The 21,579-nt window shown below is 33.5% G+C and overlaps 1 protein-coding gene across 10 annotated transcripts in view; it reads right to left on the bottom strand.

Moving 5' to 3' along the window:
* Positions 1-21,579, bottom strand: part of LOC118181841 (ectonucleoside triphosphate diphosphohydrolase 1-like) — a 228,111-nt gene that overhangs the window by 103,769 nt on the left and 102,763 nt on the right. For 5 of the 10 annotated variants that reach the window (XM_035351046.2, XM_035351043.2, XM_035351044.2 and 2 more), the window contains exon 2: positions 10,233-10,472. The exons of 2 other annotated variants lie outside the window; for them this stretch is intronic. In XM_035351046.2, the coding sequence (XP_035206937.2) occupies positions 10,233-10,472 (240 nt within the window). Of the gene's footprint in view, positions 1-10,232; positions 10,473-18,384; positions 18,520-19,269; positions 19,298-21,579 lie in introns of those variants that run through there. 3 more of the 10 variants (XM_085806994.1, XM_035351049.2, XM_085806996.1) reach the window with 3 other exon arrangements.

Below are 21,579 nucleotides of genomic sequence, written 5' to 3'. Positions count from 1 at the left end.
CATAATTTGCTTACAATGTGCCACACTTTGCTCATCAATATTTCTGATATAATTTAACTCTCGAATATCAATTAATTGGATTTAAAATTTAAATTTGTCACATGACAAATGATTATATTTTAGTCTTTTTTTGGAAGGAGGGGATAGGATTATTTTTCTTTTATTTCGAGAATAATCATAAAAGGTCCAAAGAGTTATCATTTAATCTTTCTGTTTGCCTTTAAACTGAAAGTAAAGATTCATTTTTATTTTCATTGCCTACGAGTAGTTCGAAGGACGAAATCACTGAAAACTGGTAGCTCAACCCGATGTCAGATTCTGGTAAACGAGCTGATTACATGAGAGCTTTCGCCGTTTTTATTGATGTGTAAAGTAAATATGAGCAAATTTCCCTTAAAATGCCCCAAAAGTCCACATATACATGCCTCCCCTTGAGCAGATACCTTCATGTGCTTTGCCACAATTTAAATTTTGTTTTCCTCATACCTGCATTTAAAACTTCCAATGGGACTCGCGTATTAGCGCAATCACCTTGGTGGAAATTTTTTTAGAGAGTTTGAAAAATTCTTTAGAGAGGAAAATGAATACTTACAATTGCAAAAAAAAATTATTAGATGCATATGTATTTTAGGTTTTAATTATGTACTAATTAAAATCTATTAGTAAATCGGTATTTACGTATTTTCCCGCCGACAGTTCGGGAAGCAGAGGGATTCACCTCCAATTATGCATAAGCACGTTCATAAGATTTTCGCTTTCTTTTGATGCAATGCAACTGATTCTTGATGAGCCACCATTTGATTTTAGGAGCAAGGATAAATGTTATTGCTGTAATTTTCCCAGCATTTTAAAGTGGGAATATTGTCAAAGTTTGGGACCCGCCTTCTACAGAACAGAGAGCAGAGCATTAATTTCAATTTTATGGTATCCTACCTTCAAAAACAGTGTGTGATATGCTCGACTGACATGATATGCTCAGCTGAATATGGCCGACAAGACAATTATAGATTGGAACAATTACTTGCCAGGCGTTTCTACTCATAGAGTTCTAAACTGAAATTCTGATAAAATTGGAGGGCTTTACAAAATACTAGAAAGCAACGAAAGGCTTTATAAGAATGTCAAAAACGAAGCTTGTTGAATACTGATTGTTTATTAAATAAAGAGTTGTCAGTTACTCCATAATTTTGCAGGAACAACGGGTGCAACTTTGGCATGATTTCCGCCAACTTTCATCATCGACGGTATAACACCGTAAGTACCAATCAATCTATTTCCATTTTTTTTCTTTTGTTCCGGTGTAAATTTAATTGGCAATCGTTTTAGGTTTTTTTATTTGATTACGACAAAGCACATCAGGTCTATCTGCTGAAGATCATGCCTTCGTGGAGGACTTCCTAAGGGAAACACGTTACACATAGAGAAAAGCCACTAAAACGTCCATGCAGCAGCCCGTTTGCCTGAAATCGAACCCCGGACTAAACCAACAGTGTTCAGCGACTTTCCTGCTCGGGCTTTCAAGTCGATTTAAAAATAGATACAAAGCAGTCGTTCGCTTTAGTTATTCTGCAGCAAAATACTGTATTCCTGCGATAAATTTAACGCAATTTCTCGCATTGCAGACAACTTTTACAAGAGCATAATTTTAAACTGAGGTTAAAGATAAAAATAAGTACTTGCATTTGTTTATAACAACCATTGTAACATGGGAACCAAAAGATATGGTGACTACTGAAATGGTGACGTTGTTTGCTAAAACGGAAGAATTTTATGTGCATGACTGACTGCCAGAGTTTGGCACGTTTTGGAAATTTAGTGACTTCTACTAAGGAGGTTACGCTAATACATAAGCACATTTCAAATATTCAATTTAATATAAAAACCCTTTGTGGTCAGGAAATGTCTTATCGTAATGTATTTTGTTGCAATATATTTTGCTTACTGCACTTCCGGATGAATTTAACCCAAATCACGTGATACATGCAATCATGAACTCTGATTTGATATGCTCTCATCACTACTGTCATCCCTAGTTGTTATTCTGCATAGCAACTAGGAATGTTATAGGACTGTTTCATGTATCATTTACTCCCCCTGTATCCATCCTAGCTGTCATCTTGGACTCATCGACCAACTAATCACTCTACTTCAAGCGCCCACTGAGGCAACCACATCAAGACAGCCGGAAAGCAACATGCATTTAGCATGTTCATCGCGGCGACTAGCGGAACCTGGTAATGTAATAGCGCTGATAGTGAGGAATTTACTGGAATTACATTAAGTCGATCAGCGCTTATACGATATGATCAAGAAATAGTTCGTTGATCATTTAACTAAAACATATTTTTGAAGAAGTTTGTAAATACATAAAAATCATTTTTAAATTCTCCTCCCCTTCCACCCCCTCCACCGGGGGGAAAACTAGGAGTTAATTTTAAATTTTGCATGTCGAAGTTATGAGGAAATTAAATGCAACACAAATCACTGCTACACAAATTACCATTTTCTAGACTGCTTCTATTTTTGCCAGAAAACTTATGATACCAATAGGATTTTAAATATAACTACGCAAATTATATTTTACACATAACAATGAAAAATACGAGTTTTATGAGGAGAGAAAAAAGACTGCCTGTGCATAAGAATTAATAATATGAATAGGTCAACATCTATATGACAACTTCTTTTTATGGAGATTACTTATTATTTGATTGTAAAAAATACTTCTCTCATGCATGTCTATTTCAGAACAAACTAAGCTACAGAAAGTAAATCAATTGTATAATACCAAAAACTGCAGTTTTTAAGACTGTGATGATTCCTATTTTTTTGTCCTTCTGATCATGGTGCTGGAATTACGTACTGTTTCACATTTATAACTTTCAAGATTTTTTTCTTGACCTTCATTCATGACAAAATGAAATCAGAACACGAAAGGAGACTGCAGGGAGACTGATGTGTAGAGAATTGAAAGAGGAGGAGTAAAAAACAAGGAAATAAAAAAAAGTATCTGAGAGTTTGCTAGCAATACATGAATTAAAACAAACGGTTATGGAACAAAACGTCTTGGGATTAGGACAGCGGTATTTTAAAATTTTTATAATATCATGCTTAATTTTTATTGTTCATTCTTAAAGAAATCAGTTTAAAAAATGAAATTATAATCATTATTAAATTAAACCAGTTTACGTACTTAAAGTATGGAATTTCAAGCGAAATTTTTGTTCACTGGTAGCTTTTTAGGACGAAACTTTTAACTCATTCAGTTTTATTAAAATTTTCCTTCTGATAAACGTCTAAAATCTCCGAATGTAATACTTACTTTTGTGTATACACATATCATGATTAGAAATTTTCGTGATATTCTAATAATTTTGGATAAAGAGGAACACGAATATTTGGAAAAGTCTTTAACAGTAAATTCTTTGTTTCAAGTAAACGCATTTTATTGCAAAATAAAGTTTTAAAATGGAACACATTAAATTCCATCAAATTTTTAAATTTGTAATCAGTAATTAGCAAATTTTTTATGAATTTTATTCAATTTTAATTTAAAGTGCCCAAATACACGAGGACTGTCAACGTAAAAGAAGGAATGACTTCGACGAGACCTTTTTAAGAGAAAATGGCGCGTATTACGTTACACATGGAAGAGGAAACCATCGAAACATCCATGCAGCCTTCTTGTTAACCCGGAGTTCAGTTACCAGCATTCAGAGGTTTTATTCCCTTGGTTACTGGTGAGCTAAATTATAATTAATAATAAGGATAGTTAATTAACTAAAACACTTGTGTTTAGAAATATTTTGTTAGTGTATGTATATATGAAATATTTTGTTAGTGTATCATATATCAGCTTCCATCTATCAACTGAGTTTTTAGTTTTAAAGAGTATATATGTGCTTTCATTACAATTTTGCACAAAATTTGAAATTTAGTTGCAGCTCAATAGTGTCAGAATTTTTTAAACCGCTGAACACTGCTGTTTGCCCTGATTTATATTCTCGTTGACAGGGAGTGTGAAAATTCATGTATAGCGGGAACAGGAATTATTTCCTTTAAAAATTTCTCCACGAAAATATTCTTTCTTTGGCAGATAATCTTCGTATGTTTTGGATTAATCAAATCAACCAGCAAACTTTAACTGTATTTATTTAATTAAAATAAGAAACAACGTAATCAAGGCCCAAATTTTAAGCTTTCCGGGGAAAAAAAAAAAAAGATCCAGCAAGACGGAATCACATAATATGAAACCAGATGTGATGGAAATCAAACGCTGATTTTTTTTTAATTATTGAAAAGTATGCCAAAGATATTTTCCGTTACAGGACTACAACCTTCAACCATTTTCTTTTGAATAATATATGCCTTAGCTTGCTAATTACAGCAAGGAACATATATTTTCGTTATCAGCTCATTTTAAAGGTAAGAAAGTTTTCTAAACATATGAAATATTTACCTCAAGCTAGTAAACGAAAAACGAAATGGAATGACACACTTTAAAAATTTTTTGTTGTCACTATTTTGATAACAAGAACACTGCTATGTCTCATTCACTTTAGCGGTTACCAATAACCAATGTTAGCGCATATTTGTTTCTACAAAAATTTTTCGCACGTATTGTTCTTTAACGGGAAAGATCCGATACGAGGACTGACCACACCACTCACGTCAATAACTTTTACTTCTACTCTTATAATGCAGACACCATCTACTGTGTTGAATTAGCACCTCGGCCATTAAACCCCATTATCAGAAGTGGCTATCCTGTTTCTTCAAGAAAGATTGTGTTTGAATAATCATCTCAAGAAATTAGTGTGCCTTGAAGCCGGAAATGGCTATGCAATCCGTCTGTCAAGATGCAGCAAAAAGGGTGGTAGACCACAAACTTGGTTTGCTGGATTATTTATTCCTTTCATTCCTGCCGTAAGATTCATTTATTGTGTCAGAAATTAACATCTATTGAGCTTTGTGAACCAAAGCTTACTTCAAATAAATTCCAACAAACCACATATATTGGGCTGTGCAAATTCCTTGCTATTTCGTCCTAACGTTAAAACTAAAGGACGAAATAAAATAGTGAAAATTAATAAAAACTTATAATAAAAAGAAAAAAAAAGTTACTTTACATATTATGTCGTTGACCGTTGCCAGTTGTTGCTGTGGAATTCTACCGTCCATAATGAACGCTAAATCGCGCTACTTTGTAGGTCGACGCGATAATACGCAAGTACAGGAAAAAAAAAAAAAAAAAAAAAAAAACTACTTCAGCCACGTTCTTCCTCAACAACGGCTTTTTGGAGGGTTTTTTTTTGTTGCGAAATTAAAGAAGATTCCTTGTTGCCGTTCATTCTGGCAGTGGCAGATGGGTGTAATCGCTGAGCCACAAGGCGCCAAAGGGAAGCCAAGTTTCAAGAAGAAGAATCGCTTTCTGAAAGCCAGTAGTTCGACCTGGAATCAAATTCTGACGAACGGATCCCCTGTATGAGAATTTTCTCATATTTCTCCATGTGAGACGCAGATATGAGAGAGACCTTTGGGGAGATCTATATAAACGCATCTCTTGCTTACGCAAATAACCATCGTATGTCTTACCGTGATTCAAGTAATGCAACTGTTGCTGTTCCCTGCCCTTTTTCTTCCGGCTAGTATTGAGGACAAAGACATAGGAAGACAAACTTTTTTTTTTTCCCCAATGGCGGGCCCTGAGCCGACTTGGGCTTGGCCCCTATTAAGGTCGGAAGTAGTGGTCACTTTATTATTAAGGCACCTAATAGGTGGGCCACCTTTCAGTTTCGTAACTTATAGTGTAATATAACATACAGTGTATAATTGGTAATGTATGAATTGTATAAAATCAGTATCGTAATATATAGTGCACTGCTTCAAAATTAGGTTTGAAATGTATTGCAATTGAATAATTAGTATAACGTAACGTATTGTAATAATCAGTATCATAATATATAGTACAATGCATTGTAAACAGCGTATAGCAGACAGTCAAAATAATGTACAAAGTAAGCAGTGATGCGTGCAAATGGAAATAGTAGTAATGCAAGTAGAAATTTACATTTCATTGACATTACTGTTGTTTGCATGTCATAATATAACTAGAGGTTTTATGAGTACTATTAATAGTACTATTAGCGGTCTTGGTACTGTACTGAAATGCACTGCGTGCACACTTACAGGAGTAATATGTTCAATATCAGGAACACTATGGAGGGGTGTTACATTATGTATGCACTGCATAACTAGCACAGTGATTGTAAGTTAGTAATGTAGCGTATTGTACAAATTAGTATCGTAATTTATAATGTAAAGTATTGTAAACAGCAATATAGCAAACAGTCAAAACAGCATACAATGTAAGTAGTGATGGGCACAATGGAAATAGTCAAAATTGTATTATACTTATCATTAGTATCATTATTGTCTGCACCTTATAATATAATTAGAGCTATCAGAAGAACTATTATTTGTACCACTATTGATTTTTGCACAGTGTGAGCACTACCAGGCGTACGACTTACAGTGCTATTCCGGCATTAAAATTGCACTGTGAGTGTACTATACATTAACACCATATTGTCACATTGTATACCGTTATTGGCACTATTATGTGCTATATAGCAAGCCTCCAGCTTCGGTAATGTATATAACAATAGCATCTGAGCCATGTAATTGTTCCTAGTTTATTACAATGTTAAGTATTGTATTATAGTGTTACAGTATTGTTTGCACTGTACATAATTTTTAGAATTATTAGGAATACTAATATCATTATAATGGTACTGTATAGCACTGTATGTACAGAAAATATTAATATCAGCAATACTGTGGCACTGAAGTCCACTATTGGCGCTTTTATTTCTGACTATGTATGCCATTATCGGTTATATATCAAGTTGTAACACGTTTATTCTTCATGTGTGCATAAACGTAAATCATTATTGGTGCTATTATTTCGCAGTATAGTTAAGCGTAGTCAGAATACATAAAGCATGTTCTGTATATAAGTGCACTCAGAATAATTAAAATGTAATCAACGTACTTAAACATAAAACATCATTGTATTTTCAATATTCTCAGTATATTCAATTTTTAGTAGTTTCACTTTCCAACTATTTCGATACTATTAATCAGTCTGTTGTATTTTCAGTATTTATCCACAATCAGTATAGAATGTTTTCTAGTATCTATGTATCACAGTATTTATGCAGTTTCTGTATGTACTCATAACCCAGAGTAATTTGATTATTAATTTTGTATTATTTGAATGTAAAAGTAGCATGTTACAAGAGCCCCGTATGGCCATGTACTTATATTTTTCTTTGATATCAATGGATACTGGGACTCGGGCAGTTGCATGGCAGCGAACCCCATCGGCGGCTCTGGATAATGGTGGACGTGGTGCTTGCTGTATTGATTAACCATTAAGGTAAAGGGACAGTGCCCACGTTCTCCGTCACTATCACTATACTATAATGACTATAAAGAGACAGCCGTGCTTTCTCCGGGATTCGAACCCGGGGCCTTTGGTATCGCAGTCGGCTCCCTAACCGCTATACCGTATGGGCGCAGGAAGACAAACTAAAATGCGCGAATGTGGCTCTGGAAATTCGTCGTATAGCTTCACCGTAAAAGTACCGAAATATACATAAGTACGAGTATAATGCAAAACTATTGAAAAAAACCATTCCGAAAGGGCAATTTTGAATATTCATAAGACTTAATAATAACCAAATTTTTTATAAACAAAATTTACGTTTAATATGAATGTTTCGAATAACAAAAGAGGGCCCACTAGTGGACGATTGGTTAAGACCTTTGAATACTAATAGTTCGACCTGGTTTGGATTCAATCACAGGCGAAAAGGCTGGCTTCACGGCTGGCTTTCTCCATATGTATAATATGAATACGAGCCACTTTCCATCAGAAACTCCTCTGTACATCCGAAACCGAAACCCCTGATACCTTTTGACGTATTCAGAAACAAATGATAACTACATTGCACCCTTTTTGGTATTCGTCCTGGATTCGATTTCGGAAGAACGGGCTGGCTGTATGTTGTTTCTCCATGTGTAATGTACGTATATACAAACAAGTTTTCCTTATAAAGGCCACAACAAAGGACTCGCTTCCCTTAGGAAATAATTTTCACACTTTTTTTCATAAAACAAGTAAACAAAATAATATATTTGCAGGAAGTTTAATACTCAAGTAGTTGATATGAGTTAATACCATATGCACTTCAAACGAAAAAAAAGTAAAAGGGAAGAAACTATGAATATCAAACTTTCTAGTTAATCAGTGCTATTATAATAAGAGAGAACAAAGATCATTTTTGATAACTTTATCTTTCTGATTGCTCTCTTAAAATAAAGCTAAATTTTTGAGGCATTTCTAAAATCTATTGTGGTCAAATTAAGTTCTTGACAAATCTAATTCAAATTTGTTCTTTATAGGAGTTTTTTTTTACTAATCGGTTTTGAGGGCCGTAAAAAATCGCCAAACTTGTTGATGGCAATGCTGCCAAAAATAATTGCGGCAATCTTAACGCAAGAAAGGAAGTATAATAGTAAATAACTATCTAAGATTGATGTTTTATAATTTAGATGAAAGAAATTTCATATAATACACTTTATTATTATAATTTATATAAAAAAGGCTAAACATGACTGAATGGAAGCATAAGAGTAAATAACTATTTCGGATTATTATAATTTATATAAAAATTGCTAAACATAACTGAATGTATGCCTGCATCGCTATTTCGCTACCGAGTTATCACTAAAGCATAATTTCATCTCGTTGGTTATTCAAACATAATTTTCTCTAATGAATGATGCCTTTTCTTTGAAAAAATTCTCGGGAAAAGTGCAGAATCGCCCACTTATTTGTTTGCCGCTTTTTACAAGGGTAAAAACAATTGGATTTTTGTCAATTTTCTTTTACTTTTTAAGTGAAAATAGGTCTATGTGTACATAGATAAAGCCAAGGGTGTGTGCAGTGCCATTTTTATGCAATTCTGGGATATTTTTTTAAGTGAAAATAGGTCTATGTGCACATGGATACGGAGTATGTGCAATTCTTAAAAATGCGTCAAGCAGTGGGTGATTCTGCACTTTGCCCAAAATTCTATTGCCGACTTTTCGTCATGGGCAATTCCCAAATTGTTAAATCCATAGGATATTAAAAAAGGATTTAAAATCAAAAAAGGATTTAAAAATTAAACTAGTATTTCAATGGCGTCTTAAGAAATATAGAACTATATAAACTTACACAATCTGAAATCACCGCGTACGCTAGATTTGGCGCTTTTGCGCATACATTTTCGCTGGAATTCTTTTACGGTCCTCAAAACGGAATAGTACTTTTTTTTATGTTTATTTAAAGTTGAATTATTTTAGTCTTTAATTCCTTTCGTTGTTTTATTCAAATTAAATCTTTTTTCCGCTGACCTTCCTCTGATGTTCGATAAAACTGTTTTCAGTATTGATTATTGATTTTAAGCAGCTTCTGATAAGATAAGAGTATTTGTAAATATTCCCTCATATTTACCGAAAACTTTGTACTTTCTACAGCTATGCAGTTTTGTAAATACTTTAAAAGATACTATTCCTGTTGCTTAACAGTTATTAAACTGTACTAGTTTGCAGTTTTTAGTAACATGTAATACTTTAATTATCAAAAACTTTAAAATACAGTACTGTTCAATATCCAACCTTCAAAAATCTATAAATTGCATTTATGATTAATTGTATAAACACTATATCTTTTATATTAAAACACTAATATAAGATTTTTACATTAATACCTTTAAAATATTTTGATTATAATTTGTATTTTACATAGCAAATATAACATTATGAAGCAAATCGTAAATACAATAACTAACATTTTATATTCAATTAATTATTAAAGAAATCTTACTTTGATAAAATTACACAGAATGGTAACAGGTTGGTAACAGGTTGGTAACAGAATGGTAATTACAGGTTTATGTCATCTTGTTTTTATTCGTGAATACAAAACTGTTGAGACACAAAATTGGGTAGTACCAAGTAATAGCTTTTAGAATATCGAATTTTTCCTGTACAGTTATACTCTAAAAAAATCGAAACAGCGATAACGATTTGGCCCAGCATTTTATAAAATAAAAATTTAACACCTTTAATAGATCCGAGTAATGGATTTAAACGTTGAATAAGTGCTTAGAAATGTCTACCTTTGTAACCAATGTGAAGATTCTGTCCATTAGTAATCCCCAAAGAGCCTAGAGTGCTGTACGAGGGCAACGGCCTTTTCTTGCCATCAAAAATTGCTAAATTGGAGCTGTAGGCAATGCTTTTTTGCGTACAGTAGGAGGAGATGAGAGATGAAACTGTAGCTTCCTGGTTTGTATCCACCACAACCGAACTCCCGTCGGTTGCTGTTAAGGGTTGAAGAGTTACCTGCATTGGTTGCGCTGAAAATGGAAAAGAATACTTAAAATTCAACCTGCAAGGATAAGGAGAAAGTTTGCCCTACATTTAGGTATATTCTTTTCTCTTTCAGATCGCAGTCAAGGTCACTTGCAAAAGCACGGCAAGTGGTTTTAATATCATTGCAGCTAAACAAACATGAAGCTAATGATACAAGCTCTGAAGAATTAACAGTTTTTAAAATCTGTAAACACTCGTCATACCCGGAAAAGCAGAGTTTCAAGGAAATATGGCTTACTGCCAATCACGGAAACGGTCAGTGTGTAATTAACCAACCAACGTGACAGGAAGCTTGGGAGAGATAAAAGAATTCTGTTCGCCGATGTTTCTATCTTTTGTTAGAGAATTTGTTCTTATAGAATTAGTGTAAAGATTCAAAATGCCGCTCATTTTCACTAAATATTTAAAAAACATTTATTATTGTATTTCGAGCAATCGAACATTTTAATCAGTTTTTGCTGATGAAAAGTTCTAGGCAAAAATTTTCAGCTATCGTATATGAATAATCTGAGAAATATACGAAATTAAGTTTCTTATTCTTCAAACTAAGCAACTGATTATGGACAAAACACGTAAGGTCATTTGCCTTTCGTAACCTTGAGTTTAAGTACATTTCATTCCGTAAAGAAAGAGAACGAAAGCGCGATTATTACTATTATTATTTTTTCATTTTATTCATCTCGACGAATTATTGTTGTCATTCGTGCCGAAGGAACCTATTAAATATTAGTTATTAGTATAGAGGTCTAATTTTTATCCCGATGAATGAAATTTCATTCAGAATTTTTTTCCCCGATTTTTCACATATTTTTGGTAGTTACTGAATTATAACAGTACACTTCCTTCCAGTTCTAGTTCTATATTCATTGCTTGATTATACTTTATGTGGTTTGAGTTTACAGTGCGTAAATGAGTTTAGAATTGTAATTACTCACAGCATTCTACAAAAATCAGTCAGTGTTAAATTACTAACATGAGTTTCAACTAGATGAAAAAGCCCACCAGCGACCGAGCGGTCAAGTCGCTGAACACTGGTAGTTCTTTTCGAGGTTCGAATCCCGAGAACGGGCTCGTTCCATGGGCGTTTTCGGGGTTTTCCTCAAGTCTAACGTCTGTACGAGTATCCTCTACGAAGCCATCCTCTCCCCTTAGGCAGATAGCCCTCGAAGCTTTGCCGTAATCGCATAAACCAAACTAGATGAAAAACCAAACCTGTTTTTTGAAATGAGAATCTAAATAATAGTTTTTATTTTTATTTCTTAGTTTATTTTTACTTTGAATTTTACGTTTTCACGTTGATTTCTTAGTTAATTTTTAAGTTTTTTCAGTTGCCGGTTTTTAAAATTCACGTAAACGAAAAACTTTAAACAGATAACATCTTATCTTTCAAATTTTGTCAAAGGTTTAGGTTTATTCTATTATGGCGCCTTTGTGGACGACTTTGTAAGGGAAACTGGCTCATTTTTGTCAAAGGAGCTTTGCTCAGGATTGATGGGTTTTGTATTCAGAAACATACCATCGATGGGCCGCCGCACTGATGAGTTCAAATCTCTTCCCCCCCCCCAGAAAACTTGTACTGCAGAAAAGTAGTTCAGCTAGGAAAGAAGAGGAAAAAATTACAATTTTTGCTTTTATAAAGAGGAACTGTAATTAAATTCATAACAGTTTTTCTTCATGCATCTACTTAGTAAAATAAATAATGAAATATATCGCTGGAAAATTAGTATTTAAAAAGAGCTCAGTATATATAAACCTGCATTATTTAAACACGCTTGCGGAACAATAGCACAAATGCCAGGTTTTAATAATTCAAATAACTCAAAAATGACTGAAAAATCACATCAAATACATAAATAATCTGCAGTAATAATATTTTGAAATCCAAACAATAGCTTAATGCATTTTTAATTCTGTTTAATAATTTTCATTTTTAGAAAAGTAAGTAAAAGTTTACCATAAATTTTTAGTCATAATGCAATAGACTAATCCAAAAATTCAAAGTACAAAATTTATGTGTGAGTGAAAAAAAAACCATTCTGCTAATAAAGTTCCACTTAAACAAAAAAGTGCTCGTGCGAGCTTGGGCATCATTTATCTTAAAAAACTTCTGCAAATGCCTTTACTGTTTATACTTAATTAGAATATTTTATTTATGAGGAATAACAGCATAATTAAATTTTAGATGAATATAAAATCATAATATGAATTTAGCTTAAACATTTTGTGTAAAATCTTGTGTTAATGGGGGCAGGTGGACTTTCATTTGTAAAGAAATAATATCGTTTGGTGTAGAAAAGTTGACGTCACAGCGTGCAACTGAGCGAACTTTTTAGTTCAGTAACCTCGCGTTGTGAGCTGCAATGAACATAACGCCGCAATTGACTTCCGATTTTAGTGTATTAAGAGTTTCAGTTCGATATTTAGAGTGTTTAACCATCTTTTAGTAAAAAAGAAATTGGAAAAATAATTGTTGATTCTCCATTGGGCAAGTTTACACGAATTCTTCTTTCTTCAACAGAATCCAGTAAATTGTTAATGCAATTTTTTTTCCAGATGTGTCTAGATTCGTTTCAGAATTCTCCTAAATACTAAAGCACTCGCTTCAGTACAACCAATTATCTTCAGTAAAAGTCGATGGCAGAATTTAGTCATGAGGGGCACAAAAATTTCTGAAGTTATTTTTTCAAGGAAAGGAATTGGAGGAATTCCCGTAAGAATACATTCAATTCAAAATTTAGTACGTCTCTGGGTTAAAAGCGTTGAACACTGGTAGTTTAAATCCTGCTTCAAACCCATGGTTTCATGCTGAATGGTTAGTTGCTTTTCGATCGCCTTGTGTAACGTGTGATCGCCTTGTGTAAGTTTCCCTTACAAATCATTCATGAATGCATTCCTTCACTTGGGCAAATAATCTAAGCTAACCTAAAATAATCATTTTTTTTTTTTTTTTTTTTTTTTTTTTTTTTTTTTAGAAATGTAAAAAAAAAAGTTATTTTCCATTCAGCATTTTTAAGAAAATGCTTGTTTCAGCTTTAATGAAGAATGCAAATAATTCAACTCTTTTTCTCGCAAATCTCCTTATTACAAAAATTAATGCCTATTAAACTTACATAATAAATAAATAAAAGATGTAAATTTTGCGTTGTGCATCGTGACTAGCATATATGCAACCAATGAAGAGACTGTTTCATATTAGAGGTAGAAGTCAGGTGATTTGCGTGTGCAAGGTCTCACCGCGGGAGGTCACAAACAGGTCTAACAACTTCCAGAAGAAAATGCCAAAATCTAACATAATGCTACAAATATCAATTCACTGGAGAATTTTCCTGCAACAATTCTTGAATCTGAGTTTGAAATTGATGTGTATTAATATTCATTATTTTTGAATCACTTGAATATGAAAGAGGAGACATTCTGGTGTATTCTGTAATACAAACTTTGTTTAACTACAATACGAATTTTTAATTTCATCTTGTCAGCAGAGAAGTTACACGACTACGGTTTATGATTTCATTTCAGAAAGAAGAATTTCAGCCTCTCGGAAGGGGAAGGAAATCTTTATTTTATTGTTTTGACATCACAATAAGGAATAAACTCGAGTCAGAAAAACTGCAAACTGAAATTAATGTTTATAATTCGATTTAAAGCTCACGCTTGGGTCAGATTACCTTTATCTATGTTAAAAATTTAAATGAGCTGTATATAAATTACTATGTGTGAATTCAAAATTATTTTTATGTAAAAATGACCTCCTGATTTAATTTGGTATGCTTTACTAAAAATAAAAATTATGATTTTAGAATCATTTGCAAGCTTAATACACATCAAGGACTTTTCGACGTTTCTTTTCAACAACCAGATCTTATATAATGCAATAAATTAATTTTGTTGAATCAGTAAGCTATCAAAAATTCAAGAACAAATTTTAATCGCAATTGTATAATCGAGAATTTTGCGAATTTTGCCATTACACTGGATAGCGGAAACAATACAATTCCAAATTTACAAGCTCCTACGTACTATATCTTAAAACATCGCATTATATTTAAAGACTGTTTAAAAATTGTTTATAGCATTAACCTGCCAATTGAAGGGCAGAAACTTCCGCTTTCTTCAGTCAGTCCAATGTAATTTTATTAAAATATTTGTTTAAGCTACTTTATATAAATTTTATTTAGTAACTTAATATATTTTCAGTTATATATTAAAATGCTTATCAGATTTTAGTTGAATTATTTTTTCTCTAAAACTTAACACTTTTTTTTAGCTGCAACATATTCATAAAGAAACATTTATTCTTTCTCTGCAATGGATTAAAGTTCCTAATATGTAATGCAGAGATTATCTTACCCAAAGAATTTAAGAACAAATTTTATCGGATGAAGCTGTAAAATATACGTACACCCTGTAAGGCACCTCATAAAATATTTCGTTTGTTTAGTAATTATTCCCACCGGAAACATAATAAAATGAAGGCATTTTTGCAAATAAGAAAAGCTCTCCAAAGATATATCCAATATTATTACTTGCATGGAGTCTTTCACAGCTGGTGCACGTTGAAGATTCACTGATTAAGAGAAAGGGGACCTAAATACACTGATTTACGTGGATAATTAGTCACGTCAAGTACTCGAGAGCTATTTATTATTCCAAAGAACTGCTAGGCAGACAGCCCTCTTGTGCTTTGCCGAATTCGAATAGCCAACCGAAGAACTGCTTTCAGAATGACTTATCAAGGGAAAGCTGGCTCATATTTCCGTTACAATGGATTATCGCAAAACTCTTGCAGTCTACTCGAACCGCAAGGAATTGAACATTGGTTAGGAAAGCTTTCAGAGAATTCATATGCTCTGTAATCAAGGTCATAGTGCTGAATGTCAAAATAATTTAGAAATGAATAGTTAGACAAAGACAACTGATATTTTGAGATTCCCAGTTGTTTACAGATGAACTGTTTACGAAAAAGGAATGTCTTTCATTTAACTAATTTAACCAACTTATTAAGAATCTACCGTTCAGAAAGCGCTTTGATACGGTTATTTATCTCTACGAAGGTCGATTTAATAACAAATCAGTATGAAAACAGAATATGGGGAATAGAGACTAAAAATAATTTTTATTTCACTTATTATATATTCGAATTAAAGACTATTACTTAATTTCCATGAAATTTTTGTCAGATCTCTTCATTATTTGATCTTTTGAGCCTTTAAATGCACATAAAAAGTATTACAATGTTTAAAGACATGCATGTTCGATTGAATATCAAAAAAAGGAAAAAAGTTGGCTTAAATTCGAAGAACCTAAACTATACACAGTATGCTTACTTCAGGATTGCGTGGTATAAAAGTACTTTGGGGCTGACAACAAATGTTTTTAAGGTCAGAAGTTGAAAAAGAGGGAACATTTCTTCAGAAAAGATATTAGGAATTTCAGTTGGTTATATTGTAATCCATAAGCTAACATTTTAGTAAAATAAAAGAAAACACGTTCGTTCCATTTTTTAGTTGCTTATTATTACTTAACCTCAAAATCTTTTTTTAACTTGTTAGGAATTAATATTAAATATGAAATACTCCCAAAAATGTGGGTTTTCAGCTCTGGAACAAACACCATATTTATATGATCTTGATCCCTTGATCTGAAGGTGACGAAAAGGTATTTAGATAAAAGATTAAAGTTCGATATGAACCAAAGTAGCTCAACACTGGTAGTTCGGTCTGAGGCTCGAATCCTGGTGAACGAGCTGGATGCATTTCTGATTAATGGAGGATTAACCAGGCTGTATCTTAAAAAAATTGGATTTCTTTATCGAATAGTGATGAAAATTTAATGTCAATAACAGTCAGCGTAAAACAAAACTCTATACAAAATTCAAAAAGAAAATGCCCTGGATGGTAGTAGTGATAGCAAATTATGTCCCAGTATATGGAAATTGGTTTCATTCACGCAAGTATTTAATTTTATTGAACAAAATCCAGCGTATACAATCTACATATTAAAAACAATTTCTAACCAACTTTTTTTTTCCACGTGCACTCCTCCGAGCGTTACGCGTTTAGCTCTGAAATTTCAAAGTTTCTCAAAATGTCATGAATAAATGGTATTTTCTTGATTATAATTGAAAAATGAATTTCTCACTTTGTATCTTGATTCCTTTTCTTCCAATATACATCCAACCCGAAATCTGATATAGTCAAAGCTAGCAGAAATTTTCATGTGTAATGAATACGAAAGCCACCCTTCCATACGGAATTTTACGTCCATAACGCTGAGAGGGCTAACTCAATGACATTTTTCAAGATCTCTTTCGAATACTGTTCAACGCCGTTTTATAACTTAATTTCTTTACTTGAAATGATATTTATTCTTAGACTAGTTACAGTGTATTCTTTTTGTTTTTTTGACTTAATTTACGGAATCATGTGAGCCTATTAGCCAGATTAAACTGCTTAAAAGTATAGGGAAATTTTTTTAATACCAGCTTTCTCTGCTTATAATATGGGCCATTCCTGTTCTTGACTTCCAGTGGATTAAGAGTATTTTGAGTTAACCGTGGACGTCGTCTCCGGTAATGCCAAATTTCTCAGCATAGGAAGATTTAAAACTTCTCATCCGCAGAAGCAGAGGTCGCCGAATTCTATGTATACCAAAGACAGTTTAAAACATGCGTTAGCGCATCTGCTCGCACTAAATTTTGTTTTACTAATATTTAGAAATAATTCATGAAATTATAAATATGGACTATTTTAACATAGTAATAATATACGTTTCAAATTACCTTTATTAACTATTTTAGTAGATGAGAGAACATCGAGACTAAATATAAGACATACGTACTTCTGTTAAAAAATTGTGTCTTTAAATTTTAAGCCTTATAATGTAATAGCGATCAAAATATTGTGAGCGCCCATGCGAACAAAAAATCACGAAAATTTATTTTTGGTGATTCTGTAAGTAATTTTTAAAAAAGGTGATAAAAATTACAAAACTCTAGAAGACAGCAGTCTTTAAAAATAACACCTATAACGTGTATACGAGCCAGTTTCCCTTAGAAAGTCTTTCACGAAAGCATCCCTCTCCTTAGGCAGATAGCCCTCGACACTTTGTCATAATCACACAAACTAAACAAAACCATTAAAAATAACAATAACGATGAATTTTGTTAACCATTCTGCAGATCTCAAAAAAGGACCTCATGTGTCTCTTGCTACCCGAGGGCTACTAGTTCGTTATCTATGACATAGTATATAAGCTTTTACCAAAAGGTCCAGAAGTTATTTTGAGCTAGGCTTTGAATGTGACAAAATACACTTTGACAATTTTTTTGGTTTCATAATTGCATTTTTGTGTTGTTCAGAAACAGATAGGAAAATGCGAAAAAGCTGAAATCAACTGCCTGTCTAAAGTAACAAAATATTCGTACAAATGTTTGCTTTCTTGATAAATTAAAGTTATGGATGCTTAAACACCTTTAGTTTTTAACGTTTATGACATATTCTTTAATAACATAAATCCTTTACCTCTATGTCGATATCGATTTACAAACCATGTAACTAAAAGTAAAAAAAAAAGCATGGTAACCTTACATTCAATAATGAAGGTATGCGAGTGAATTCAAAGTAGCTCTCTTTCAATCCAAGCTTAAATACAAAACATATAACTAAACACAAAACAAATCATAGTAATATTACATTCAGCAATAAAGAATATATGAATAAAATTCGAAGTAGCAATCTTTCAATCCAAACTTAAATAGCATTAAATATATGTAAATAAATAATTAAATAGTTCCTTCTTCGAAAACCATAAAACAACAGTGATAAGTACTATTAACGATATGAACATACTGTCTTACAATCAGCATTGTAAGCAATTCCAGAAAGCAGAAAATACCTTTTATTTTCCTTCACTTACAACAAATGAATACTGTAGTCATCTAACGCATTATCTTCAGAAAGCTCAAAACTTTGGAAATTATTGAAGAGTGGAAATAATAAACGGACTCGTTTTTGAGACCTTGCAGTAAAACTCCACAAAACGTAATCTAGTTTGAGTTACGCAACTCTTTTCCGTGAACAGCTGTACCGACCCTGAATTTGGCAGATTAGACAGATGAAAGATTTTAAGGAGAAAAATCACTTCTGGCAACGTGGCTCACTTCTTTATATTTGGAGAACGTAAACTCCCATTCATTCAGTAAACGACTGGAAGAAAAGAAGCTACTTTGCGGTAGGCGGGAATGATACCTGTCTTCACATTATCACATCAGCTGTAACATTTATTATTTGTGAGCAAATGCTTAAAAACAAATTACCAGTCTAACTTTACTTTCTTTCAAAAGTTGCACTCATATGTACTATTATTTGTTAATTTATAAAGAATCTTTGATTATAAATTTTTGAAATTTCTGCAGCAAAAATGCTTACTATTGATTAATATTTACGGAATTTATGAAAAATTACACCTTTCCAATCTTGTTCGGAAAGAAAATTTGATTAACTAATATAAAAAAAAATGTCTCTGGAGAGGTAATTCTGATAATTTTTAGTTACAGCTTAAAGTAGGTGAATATGTAGACATCGTTTCAGGCATTTCAACAGTTCCCGAATTAATCGACAATTGCATCAGTTAAAGATTAAATTTACACCTAATTCTAATTATATCAACTGCAGATGCGTGCTTTAAATGTATGGACAGGACCAATGAATACCAGACTTCCGTGGGTTTACTGTACAAGAATAGTTGTTTTCACAAAGACAGCGTGAAAATTAGACTCACGCAATTCTCCCATACTCCGAGCTAAGCTACTTGTTTTAGGTGATTAAGCTTACAAGGGCTATATACCCAAGCGGATGTTGCCTTCGTGGAGGACATTTTGAGAGAATTGGCTTATATTCAAGTTACATATGGGAGGGGGGGGGCGAAATCACGAACACATACACGCAGCGCCGGCGCTAGGTTACCTGGCGCCCGCCTGCAAAGTACCTGAAGTCGCCCCCACCCCTTTTTCTAAATTTTTGTATAGGAGAAGGAAGTTGGATCTGCCTTCAGCCTTCGTGGGTGAAGGACGCTCTTTTTGCTTATGGCATCAGCCCATGATCCGACGCCGGTTTGCGCCGCTATACCGCCGGACAAACCTACTAGCGACTGGAGTATGGCTAATACTGCTGACCAAGATTCCATGGACACCTCGACAGCATCGGAAACCGAGCAATTGGATATAATACCCGAACTCATCGTTATGCAGATAAAGAACCAAATTCACACACTCGAAGCCAAGATCGAAATGACCAAATCCCTGAAGAAGCAAATGGACGCTTTTCGTGCTGTTTCGGACCCGGACCAGTAGACTCCTCTAATGGCAACAAATATACGACAGATGAAATTGGAAATGGAGCACCTTAGGGGTAAGTGCGATCATTTTATGTCATTGTGTGCTAGGACCCCTGTAACTAACCCAAATCATTGTTCACCTGAGGGAAATTTAGATAATTCTAACGCTAATACTTGTAGCATGAATCAAAAAAGAAAACAGCATGACATTTCAGAAAATTCAGATGACTGCAATGAGCAGAATGTAGGATTTGTTAAACCAACCAGAACTAGCAAACAGACCAAAAAATTTGCCAATTTAAAAGATGCATCAAACTACATTGCTACCAAAATTAGATTTAGCCCCCTGGATAACAATACTGACGGCACTATTTCCCAAAATGACAACAATTCAGAAACACAAAATGATCCTGACACTCAACAAACAATTACACCTCCACAACACAAATCGGTACCCCCAGTCATGGTGAAACCACCAGATAACACAAAATACAACAACTATTTAAAACAGCTAGCAGACCAATCCAAAGCAAAGTTCTTTGGTCGTATCAACGGCGAATTTCTAAAAATACACCCAAACTCATCCGAAGATCACAGAATACTCACACAATTCCTTAAAGACAAAAACATAGAACACTACATCATAAACGCACGACATCTCAAACCTGTGAAGGTTGTAATCAGAGGACTCCCCATAGACATGGACACGGATGAAATTCATGACATTCTCACAGAACAAGGATCCAAAGTACATAAAATTATTCAGATGACACGAAATCGTACACGACAACCCATGCCTCTATTTCAAACACAACTCATACCCACACCCAACATTGAAGAAATTTACATCACACACATATCACTATTCATAGTACAAATTGAAAGATATGTTAACAAAAACCTCATACCACAATGTCACAACTGCCAGAAATGGCACCACTCATCCGAAAATTGCTTCCTTACACCCCGTTGTGTCAAATGCGCAGGGGATCACAAATCTATCTCATGTCCAAAAAAAGGATTCATTGAAGATCCAGTATGTGCCAATTGCCAAAATTCACATCCAGCTTGCTACAGAGGATGCGAAAAATTTCCCAAACCACGAAACATTAATTCACAAGGCCCCAGAAAACTTTATTCCGAAACTCTAAATCCAAAAACTCAAAAAACACAAGAAAATATACAATTTGATACATCAACCAATCAGAACACAGCTCCGGCTACACACACCCCCAACAGTAACAAAATTGAACATAATCGCTCAAATAAAACCACAGGACAAATTAACTCCAAAGGAAATCAAAATTTAAATACGTCTGTATTTTTAGAACTTTTCCAAATAATGAAAGAAATTGAATCCATCTTTGGCCAAAAGCAAATCACTAAACTAACAAACTTACTCAAGAAAAACCTCAACAACCTCAGATCAGCACAAACACAAATGGAAAAAATGTACATTTTTTTCTGATAATAGAAGAGCTTAACGAACCCGATCATGAATAATCACACCAGAGATACGAGAATAATTACTTGGAACGCGCAAGGCCTCAACACGAAAATTTCAGAACTAAAAGAATTTATAAATGAGTATAACCCTGATGCACTCCTCATACAGGAGCACATCCTTGGTCCAAACTTCACTTTTCACGTTGCATACTATGATTTACATAGATATGACAGATCCCGCACGAATCGTACAGCTGGAGGTGTCATCATTTTGATTAAGCTCTCCATCACTCATTACCGAATCACAAT

The sequence above is a fragment of the Stegodyphus dumicola genome, chromosome X1, assembly GCF_044657685.1.
Source record: "Stegodyphus dumicola isolate Sdum_Otavi_A_Nest chromosome X1, ASM4465768v1".
NCBI classification, from domain to species: Eukaryota; Metazoa; Arthropoda; class Arachnida; order Araneae; family Eresidae; genus Stegodyphus; species Stegodyphus dumicola.
The sequence above is the reverse complement of the archived record's forward strand: the minus strand, read 5'-3'. Positions and strand labels throughout refer to the sequence as shown.